Source organism: Pteropus medius, unplaced genomic scaffold (genome assembly GCF_902729225.1).
Source record: "Pteropus medius unplaced genomic scaffold, Ma_sr-lr_union100, whole genome shotgun sequence".
In the NCBI taxonomy this organism is placed as follows: domain Eukaryota; kingdom Metazoa; phylum Chordata; class Mammalia; order Chiroptera; family Pteropodidae; genus Pteropus; species Pteropus medius.
This window is the reverse complement of record NW_024349803.1, coordinates 1,959,864-1,970,887: the sequence shown is the minus strand read 5'-3', so window position 1 is coordinate 1,970,887 and position 11,024 is coordinate 1,959,864. Positions and strand designations below refer to the sequence as shown.

The window sequence follows — 11,024 nt, the reverse complement described above, 5'->3', positions numbered from 1 at the left end:
CTTGGGTATAGAATAGAAGAGTTAAGGTACATGTGTATCATTAATTCGAATCATCCCTCTTCCCAGATTTGTGTCCTCCATAAACGTGATCAGGATGCTCTCAATGTCCTTATTCAAGTCATTGAGAAAAGCCAATCGAGATAGAACCAAGGGCAGTGCCATTAGGTGCAGTTTTGAGATTGACCTGGAGCTTGGACTTGATATACAACCACTGGATATAGTCTGACACTTTTAGGAGTATTTTTGGAATTGATTTCCAGGCCACATTTTCCCATCTTCTGTCCAAGAGAGAGTTCTTCTGTAAAACCGCCACCTGGATAGGACAGAGGAGGGTCCACTTCTTTCATGTCCATTCCTGAGATGCATAAACTGGAATGTTGAGAAGTAGGTGGTTCATAGAAGAGAAGAGATAAGCACTCAAATTTATGATCGGGTCCCATATTTAGAGAGAAGCATTTCATGAAGTGGTCTCTCTTCATGTCTTCAGTAAACACTTAATCTCATAGGGAAAACGAGCAGTGAAGATTACTTAGGATGTAATAAAAATAACCAAACGGGCACACTCTGTTTTCAGCAGCTCATACTTTTATCATAAAATATAAACTTTCTAAACTTAAGCGTTTTACTTCTATTTTACCAACAACAACAACAAAAACAAAAATCACTCGTGTTAGTTAAATACAGATGCATAAGTGGTTGAGCAAGTTAGTATGAATCTGAGGGGTTTAGGGTGGGGGCATTGGGCTGTGCGTGTGAATGTTGGTCAATTGTTGAGTCTGGTCTTGCTGTCTTCTGTCTGTGACCTGGTCGGACCCTTGGCTTTCCAAACTTCATACCAAGCTGTAGCAGAATCCAGAATTCCAGAGCCCTTAGCCCTGATCCAAGGGCTAAGGTAGGAGGAGGGAGAAGAGGAGACCTAAAAATTTATGCCATTCCCGCTGGAGGAAAAATAGGGACTGTTCATCAGGGGCCCACCAGACGTCGAGCCGAACCTGGAAGAGAATGAAGATGGATGTCATGATGGCATTCCTGATATTAGCAGAGATATTAGAAAAAGTTATATTTTAATTTTGTAGCTGTCAAAGTCTATGAAGATCATGACAGGCTTGGAGGCTAAAAGCTCCAGCATAAAAAAAAAAAATTTAAAAAAAAACAAAAAAGGTTTGGCTCTGGGAAAATAAAATATTAGAATCATACAACTGGAGGACAATAAAGAGCTTTTTCTGCCACTTACTTAGGTCGGGAAGCCCCCGGCAGCCTGTAGGGATTATTTCTCTGGGGCCTACACTCTCACCAAGTCCAGGAACACAGAGCAGGGAGCCTGTCTGGACTGAGCACCTTACTTGTGGGCCTGTGGCCACTCTACCTACCTTAGAGGACCAGGTGTGCCCCTCAGGAAATTCCACAATATCAGAGAACCCAGGGGCGTGTCCCAACGTGAGATCTGTCCGGACAATCCCACGGGTCCTCCTCTTATCCTCACCAAGCTAAGTCAGGCTCTTCTCTCAGTGCCAGCCTGAGAAGTAAGCGCTGAGACATCACTGAGTGCCTGGGACTTTGCTAGACCCTCAGGGAAGGAAGGGTCAAGATCTGAGCCTTGACCTCCAGGAGCAGAAATACGCACACTTCCACTTTTTCTCCCTCACACACTCCTATTCATACTTCAAAAGAGAGTTCAAAAGCCATCTCGTCTGTGAAGCCTTCCCTGACCTCTCCAGATGGAATCATTTACTCATACCTTTGGGATCCTATTACAATTTCGTCACCCATCTGCTAGGATACTTTGAATGAATGGGAGCAGAGCTCGGTACAAATTGCAGCAGAGCAAATAGCTAGATTTAGTCTAATCCAGGGATTTTTCCATCACTTTTCAACTGTGCAGATATGCATATTACAGATGTTCACATTCACGGCACCCTCCCATTAACTCATGAAACAAAAAAAGGGGACAGGGGAGGGAAGAAGCACAGGGAACAAACCATCACGTTAATTTGTAATGCCTCAGCTGGTATCAGTATCTGTTGCTTGCTGAGTGTCTGTGAATAAGCTTAGGCTTTGGGTTATGTTTGAGTCCCTGCTCACTAAAATAGATTCCATGAAAGCAGGGACATTATCTGGACTGTCCACCATTTTACACCCAGCATCCAGGCCAGGACCTGGCATGAGGTAGGTGCCTGATATGCAATTAATGCCAACAGTAACCCCACCTCTTTTTCTCTCTTTCAGAAACGGTACTGGAATATAAACGATTGAAAGCGATGTTACTATAGGGATACTCTGGATTCCACTCTGCTTTATAAAATAAAGGCCATAACCCATACTTCATATTTAATAATTCCCAGTAACAAATTACTCAGAACACACCTTGTATCTGATTACCACGCCCCATGTCTCTAAGCCCTTCGGGATGAGAACTTCTGATCAGATCAACTGTCAAGGGCATGGTCTGGACAGGACATACATAAGAGGGCCGAGAAGAGGGATAATCCATGTGGACTAGAGTTATCAAAGAATGCTTCCAGGAGGAAGGAGGAGGAGCTTGAACTACCTCTTGAGCATGGTGACCTGTCCTGGTTTGTGCGGGATGTTCCTATACTGGTATCTCCAGTGTAATTATTATTTGTGCTCCTTTTAACTCTTAAACGTATTATTGTTTAGAAAATCAATTGTATGGCTATCTAACCCTGATGAATGTATGCAAACTGATTTGGTAGAAGGGAGGGAGGGCTACCCTGCCCCTTCCTCTCCCACTTCATATATAGTCTCTTGACTCTCTCATTTGCTCCTGACCCAGATGAAGCACTGACCTTCCTTGTCTCCTGGAGTAAACTCTCCTTCCCTGTGCAGACCAGCCTCTCCTAGACCTTGCTCCATCTAACACCACTGGTAACCCACCCTACCCGATGCCACCGCTGCGCTCAGTGCTCCCTGCCTTCCATCTGACAGTGTCCAGGTTCTCTTTTCATCACCGTGTGACCCCTCCTCTCCTCCAGGAAATAATATCTTCACCTGGCTTCCTGAACTCTACACTCATATTTGTTTCTCACACCTCATAATGTTCCTTCTTAGACTCTTTGCTGGTTCTTCCTCATCTCCCCAAACTCTCCACATGCTGGAGGCCCAGGGCTCATTTCATCCCATGCCTTTACATATCACCTATACGCTAATGACTCCCAGATTTATATTACCAGCCCCAAACTCTGCCCTGAGCCCCAGACTTGTATGTCCATCTGCCTCTCAACAGCTCCATTCACACGTCTAACAGGCATCTCAAATTTTATGTATCCCAAAACCAAAATTTTAATTAATAGATCTTTGCTGTAGTCTTTTTGACCTTGGTAATTTGGTATTGCCACTTATCCAGTCATTCAAGTCAAAAACCTCGGAACCATGCTTGATTCCTCTCTTTCTCATTCCACATCCAACCATCACCAAGTCCTGTCAATTCTGCCAAGACAATAAACACTCCAGATCTGTCAGTTGCCCTCTTTCCCATGGTCACTGCTTTAGTCCACGCCACAAGCACCACCTGCTCAGAGAGCTATCAAGGCTCCTATCTTCCTCTCCTGGGTCAGCTCTGACCCCACAGTTCACTCTTCACCCCTTAACCAACGTCATCTTCTCCAAACAGAAAATTAAAACATGTCCTCACCAGTTTGAAAGTCTTAATGGCTTCCCACTGCTTTTGTTAAAAAAAAAAAAAAACCTCTGTACCATGCCTACCAAGCCCTAGCTAGTCTGGCCCTGGCTACTCCTCTAATTTCAATTCCGCCCACCCCTGTGCTCCAGCTACATTTCCCATCTCGGGCCACTGCACTTTCTATTCTTTCTGCCCAGAGCGCTCATCGCCCACATATATGCCTGGTTCACTCTCTCACTTCATTTAGATCTCAGCTCAAGAGACTTCCCTTCATTCCTGCCTCCTTTACCTCCGGCACCTGGCATGCATGTTGCTTGTTTATTTCCTTATTGTCTATTTCTCCTCTGGAATGAGAGAAGAAGAATTTTGTCTTGTTCACTCCAGTAACCAGTGCCTAAAACAATGCTGGGCGTATAGAAGGTGCTGGATAAGTATTTTCTGAATCAACAAATCATCCCTTTTGGGGACACAGGCCTGCACTCCTTGCCTCACTTTTCTGACCTCATTTCCTGGTCTTCCCAACCTCTCTGGCCACCGTTCCACCCTCGCTGATTGCTACTGCTCCGTCACTCTCCTCCTTCGCCTGCGATCTCCAGCTGTCCCCAAGCTCCCTCCCACGTTTGAGGCTGCTTTCCTCGGTCTCCTCCTTGTTCCTTTTCCTCTTCCTTTTCCTGTGCCCGCAGACAGCCAAAGACCAGGTTTCAACCCTCCGCTCTTACCGGTCCCCATCAGGGCTTCCCAACTGCTGACTGATGAGACCTCAGGACCACGCTCTCTCCCGAGTACAGCCAGTTCGAGCTTCTGCACTGAGTCTCTCTTCCCTGGAGCCCAGAGTCCCAGGATGGAATGTGGGAAGTTGCTGGCCTGCAGGTAGTCTGTCTGGATCCCTCTGCAGTCTCATCTCCTGTCGCCTCCAGGAAGGCAAGAACTTCTCGTACAGACCCTCACAGTCACCTCCAGACTATGCTCTCTGGCCTCCTCTTTCTTTTCCCTCCGGCCCATAATTCACTTTCATGTGGACAAGGCTGCGTTGGATCCCCAGGCCTAGTAGTCAGAAGCCTTATTTAATAATCCAGTCCCAACCTTCTTTTTTCAATCCTGTTTTCCACCTTTTTCAGGGATAAATCTAATAATTCAACCCAATGTTTATTCTCCAGACCTCGAGCTTGCCCTGCACCGTCCCAGCTGGGGCCTCACTCCCACCACCTGGGATGCCCGTCTGCAATCGCTACTCACTGGAACCTCCCCATCCTGCAGTCCCCTCACCGTCCGCCCTCTGTCCTTGGGCTACTTTGATGGTCTTCACTTTGTCACGGCTCTCATATCATCGTGCCCACATCTCACCCACTCTCAGCTCTCTGAAGGGAGGAAACATGTCCTAATCATCTATGGCCCCTGGACAGGCTAAATTCATACGAACTACACAAATGAATACAGTGCTTCCCAGGGTGTGTTGGGTGGAACACACCATGAAATGCCCTACAAGAAAAAGGAAGAGAAAAGGGGGGAAGGAGGAAAAGAGGGAAGAAGGGAGGGAGGAAAAGAGGAAAAAAACAAAGCAGGAGAAAAGTGGGTTTGTGGGTTTTATGTTCAGATAACGCTATCGACCACCGTCTTGGACAGTCTCCGTGTACCCTTGGAAATGAAATGATCTGAAAATTCCAACAGTTAAGAAATGTGTTTATTTTTGTTTTTCACAGCTTTTCCCAAAAAGATCTGACTACAGAAACCTCTTTCTAGCATTTATCCCTTTAAATGAGACACTTGGGGAAACGCTGATTGAAAGGATGCGAGTTTGGGGGCACATGTCAACAGTACAGTGAGGCTCTGTGGTGGGGGGGCGGGAAGGAGGGGAATTGATGTCAGGTCAGCAAGTTTGGCCCTAATTATACAAACCAAGTTTCTCAAACTGGGGCACACGTGACCCAGGGTGTGCCCGGAGACTCAGATTCACGGGACGACACAGCACTACCTGCCTCTCGGAGCATCGTTAGTAGATTAAAGATTTGGTAGGTAGGAATGAGCAGCTCTACATTGTTATATTAAAACAACAAATACAAACTTATAACCGGCACGTAAAATTTGCGTGGACTTTTCAGCTCAAATGTCAAGTTTGTGTTGGCTATTTGCTGCTAAGCCCTTCTCCTCAGCTCTTTGGGCTACTTTGATGGAAAAGCACGAGCAGCCCTGATAAGCAGTAGAAGGTCCTTCAGCAGGGCCTGCCACAACGTCAATGGGATGTTCGGGAGATTAGCCTGGCAAGGAGCTCAGGGTGCAGTGAGTCAGAGGAGAGCTTTAAAATTACCTGGCCATGTCCTGTTATGAAGCAAGCAGATGGGTGAAGGCAAATGTGTCGTGCTTCACCACCTGCCACCTGCTGTGATGGAGTGCCATTCACTCCTGACTGCGCCATTGTGTTTCTGCAAGCAGACTGTCGGGCCCCGGCTCCAGTACAGGCCAACAAAAGGGGCCCATCAGGCCTAGACCCTGCCCACTTCCACACTAGGTCCATCCAGGACCAAAACGGCCTCCAGACGCAAGCATGGGGCCCTCCGCTCCCCACAGTAGTGAAGCCCAGCACACTCGTCTCGCCTCTCCACCAGCCCTTTGGGCACAGGTTGGACTTCCGGTGTGGGCTGAGGACTCACCCGTATGGCTGGGGGAAGAGGAACTGCGGCCCATCTCCTGCCATGGGGGAAGGGTCTCGGGGGTTAGTGGACAGCTTGGGAGGTGTCCTCTGAGGGTACGGGTAGTTGGGCTGGACAAATGGGATGTAGCTCAGCAGGGGAGTGTAGGAGGAGCGGAAAATCTGCTGTCCCATCTGCTGTGGATTGTATGGCGTCACCTGCAGGTCAGAGGGGAGAGAGGGGAGAGGTTTGGCAGAGCCCACCGCTTTCAAGCATTATGGTTGCCCAACCCGAACCCTAACCCCAGCCCCACCCCTTAGCCTTGTACCCCTCTATTGCTGTGGGGTACATAGAAGGCAATGTGTTAGAATGGAAAAACCACCGGACTCAACAACTGTACATGAGATTGGCAAATGACTGAATTTAACTGGGCCTCAGTTTCCTCATCTGTAAAATGGGCAAATGCTATCTCCATTATATGGGGTCTGAGTCAGCTGATATAAAGAGACTGGCACTTAATAAATAGCAAACAAATATTATTTCCGCTCTCTTCCCTGCCTCCCTACCTTTCCCTCTGTCATGACCATCCTCAAAGCCCCACATTTATTTTTAAGTCTTTTGCTATCTCAATTAAAACTGTCCAGATTTAAACATCCCTGGCCTCTATCTCAGGATCTCAACAGATTCTAAGTCCAGGGCAGGCCCAGCGGAAAGTCCTGTGATGGGCGGTGGGAATGCTCTGTATCTGCACCTCCCGACATGGGGGCCACCAGCCAGATGCAGCCATTTAGCACTTGAAAGGTGGCTGGTGTGAATGAGGAACTGAATTTTGAGTTTTACTTAATTTTAATCGGTTTAGATTTAAATAGCCACGCATGGCTAGTGGTTACGGTATTGGACAATGTGAGTCTAGGAGAAAGGGCAAAAAAGGACAGTGGGATTCGGTTCAAACTCTAGAGAAAAATAGGAACTCAGTGAGGTTTCAGAGACTGCTTGGATCAGACACCTCAGCAAGAGCCAGGGCTCCCACTATCATGCCCCCGACAAGGCAGGAATCCCATTTGTCTTATTTACTAATATATTCTCAGCCCTGAGACAGTGCCTGGCACACAGTAGCTGCTCAATAAACATGTTAATGAATGAATGCAAGAAAGAAAGAGAGAAGAAGAGGGAGGAAAGAAGAGACCATTAAGTGTCTACTGGAATATAAAATGACAAGGAACTCATTACATTACGAGCACTGTATTCCACTACTGACAGCTCTGAATGTTGCAGAACCCTTGCCTGTGTGGAGCTGATGCCCATCCTCCTGCATGCTGGGGCGAGTTAGTCAAAACTGGGGAAGCTTCTGGATTCCACTTTAACAGCAAGAGTCCGGGGGTCACGCTGCTCAGTGATTCAGCAAGCTGACGGCCCTCTCTCTCCCTGTACATCCTTATCTAATACAAAATTCACGGAAGCTAGCACTTACTGAGTGCTTAGGGTGTGCCGGGCCCTTCGTACGCATTCTCTCATTTAAACTCCAAACGGCCCTGTGAGGTAGGACCATTAGTATCCCCATTTTAGAGATGAGGCAACTGAGGTTCAGAGAATTAAGCGGCTCGCTTAGTAAGTCTTTCAGTGTCTGAGTTGCAACCAAAACCCCAGCGGGGTGAGCTCAGAGCATGTGCGCCTATACTGCAACCCTGTGCTTGCTCCCTCTGGAAGCCTGAGCCCCTCCCTCCAGGCACGCCCATATTTTTCCCAGTGGACATAGAATTTAGTGATGCTGAACATAGGCACCAAAACCTCAAAACGACAAGCTAAAGGTCAGGAGTTGCCAAGAGCTTATAGAGAGAGCCCAGGAAAGCACTTCCCAGGACAGATGCCTGTAGACCGGTGTGGCAGAAAATACCCCAGGTTTCCACAGTGGCGGAGGGAGGGAAGACCTGAGAGAAGGACCGATTTGAAAGAGAAGATTCGGGTTCTAAAGCTTATACAACACGCTTTATTCAAAAATGTGCATGTCACTACATGTAACTGATAAAAACCATAAAACAGAGCTGTGTGTATTGGTCTGGAATCATCTTCAAAATAGACTTCGCTGACAAAAGCAGTGATAGAAAAGTGTTCCCAGAATGCCACCCTTGTACAAAAACATTAACATAAATAGACATCACGACAAGGATACCTAAGAAACCGGTAACAATGACTGCCTCTGAGATTCGATTTGTACCATGTTCTTATATTACTTTTTCAAATGTATATACATACATAACTTTGTCTAAAATCATTCTCTTTGGAGCTAGGTGGAACGATATCATTGTCCATGGGGTGGAGATGACGTGGCTGAGCCAGACTATCATCAGTCTTTTCTCCTTCATATCAAGATGCAAAGCTCCCACTGCTGAAAAAGCAGCAATCGTGGCCCACGCCATAAAGTAACCTGTACCCATGGTCCCTTCTTTACCCTCTGGAACATCCTCACATACTTCAGGTCAGAGGTGTGGTTTGCAGAGAAAGAATGGGGCTCCCTGGGGAGAGAAGAGAGGCTGAGGAGTCGGTGAGTTTGGGGTGTGAGGGGACAAGGCCAGCCTGAGGATCAACAAGTTCTCAGCGTCTTTCCTCACACCCCATCCCCACCCCGAGACACTTGATAACTCTGAGCATGCTTCTCTGTGTTTCGTGTGCGCCTGTGCAGCACAGCTTGGTGGCATGTATGTAACTGTATCTTTGTTTCTGTTTGTATTTTTGTCCTTCTGCTTTATTTTGGGACTGTATTTTTGTGTATCTGTGTGTAAGGGGCAGTAAACCATTGCGACTGGGATCATGGACCCTGAAGCCAGGTTGCCTAAGATCGAACCCCTGTTCTGCCATCGTGATATTGTCAAGCAGATATTCACCCCCGACATTCCTATGGGAGTAGGGGTGCCAGATTGAGCAAACAAAAATACAGGTTCTCAGTTAAATTTGAATTTCATATAACTTAATCCCAAATGGATTAATTAACGGCAAATATTTTTTAGTGTAAGTATGTCCCATGAAATATTTGAAAACATATTTATACCCAAACTTTATTCATCGTTTATCTAAAATTTAAATTTAGCTGGTATTTAATCTTGTATTTTGACTGATAAACTGCTAGGGAAGAAAGAGGATTCCCCTGTCCCACTGATGGTTGGCAAAGCCGTGTGATTTGCTTTGGCCAGTGGAGGGCGGGCACACATTACCGGGTACCAGCTCTGAGCTGAGGCTCCCGAGGCATGTGGTGCTTCTGCTTATCCCTCCCACATTCCTGCCATCCACCACGGCAGGAGCAAAACCTACTGTACCTTCAGCACAGGCCCAAAAGAACACATGGGACAGGCTTGACCCCAATCCCAGCCCAGCTCAGCCAATCCATAGACTGTGAGAGAAAAACAAATGTTTATTGTTGGAAATCCATGAGATATTGAGGACGTTTATTGCCACAGCAAAAGCTAACTTATATGTTAACATTGTGACCTTGAGAAAGTTATTTAATCTCTCCGTGCCTCAGTTTCCTCATCTCTAACCTACCTCATAGGGCGGTTGTAAAGGTTACGTTAGTTAATGCAGGTAAAGATGTTAGAGAAGGGCCTGGCACACAGGAAAGCTTCTGTAAGTGCCAGCCGTTATCATCACCTAGGGACACTGTTTCTACACACACGTGGGTATTTGTGTATACGCTGGGCCCAGGGTAGGCCGGAAACTATTCCTGGTGACCAGGACAATGGAGAAGCTGTCCTTCTAACCTGAAGGCCTTCGTGAAGCTGGGACAGAGGTGAGGAGGTCATTTACTCACCTGTCGGGAATAACACCCCAGCTGGGGGTGCAGGGCCTGCTGAAAGGGCATCCTGGCTGCCCGCTGAGGGTATAGGCTCTGGGGAGAGAAGGGAGAGGCTCAGTGCTGTGGGGCAAAGGGCCCCCAGCCAGAGAGCAGCCGCTCAACTCAGCTTCCAGCTCTCATGCCTGGATCTCCAGATACAGCCCAGTCCATCCCACCGCACTGCAAGCCAGACCCACCAGTTGCCAGGTCCAGCTGGCATCGGGCCGAGCAAGCACAACTCATACCACAGAGAAAGCCCCTGTCTAGCAGGATTTACAGCCTTTTTGGTGAGTATTTAAAGTAAGAGCTTCAGGAAACTGACCGCCTCTTAAATCTCAGATATATCCCTTAGTGGCTGTATGACCTTGGGGAAGTCATTCACCTCTCTGAGTCTCTTTTCCCTTGTCTATAAAATTATGTGTATTTAAGAGTATAAACCCTGTGAAGGTAGCCAAATTGTCTTTGTTGTGGTCTACACCCCTTTTCTAAGTTCATTTCCCCAAACCCCATTCCTGCCCCCAGCATAAGATGTCCACATATATCTCTGTGTGTATGTTAGTTTGCATCCAGGTTTATTTAAGCACATCTGCATGTGTACTTCCATTTGTGTCTGCAGCTGTGTGTTTCCATGTACAAATGTACAACTGTGAGGTGAACCCAAGTGTATTTGTTTGGGTTTCTGTTGCTGCGTGTTTATATGCCCACACATAATACTTATGTCTATAACCTTATGATGAGGATTGTCATGAAGATAAATGAGTTGATGCTTAGGATGGTGCCCAGCACATAGTAAGGATTCTGCAAGTGTTAGGTATTTTCAGCACCTCTCACTGTGCCCCTCACCTTCCTACACATGAAGAGGCTCTCTGGTAGCTCAGACAAATGAGACATAAAAACTTAATTCTTTGGCCTTGGGTATCTATGTGTACAC

The 11,024-nt window shown here is 47.0% G+C and overlaps 1 protein-coding gene across 1 annotated transcript in view; it reads right to left on the bottom strand.

Moving 5' to 3' along the window:
• Positions 1-726: 726 nt before the first annotated feature.
• CUNH1orf94 (chromosome unknown C1orf94 homolog) overlaps positions 727-11,024 on the bottom strand; it is a 35,717-nt gene continuing 25,419 nt past the window's right edge. Inside the window, exons 5-7 of the mRNA XM_039836826.1 lie at positions 10,070-10,147; positions 6,289-6,485; positions 727-992 (exon numbers count right to left, since the gene is read on the bottom strand). Of these exons, the coding sequence (XP_039692760.1) occupies positions 917-992; positions 6,289-6,485; positions 10,070-10,147 (351 nt within the window). The 3' untranslated portion in view covers positions 727-916. The remainder of the gene's footprint in view (positions 993-6,288; positions 6,486-10,069; positions 10,148-11,024) is intronic.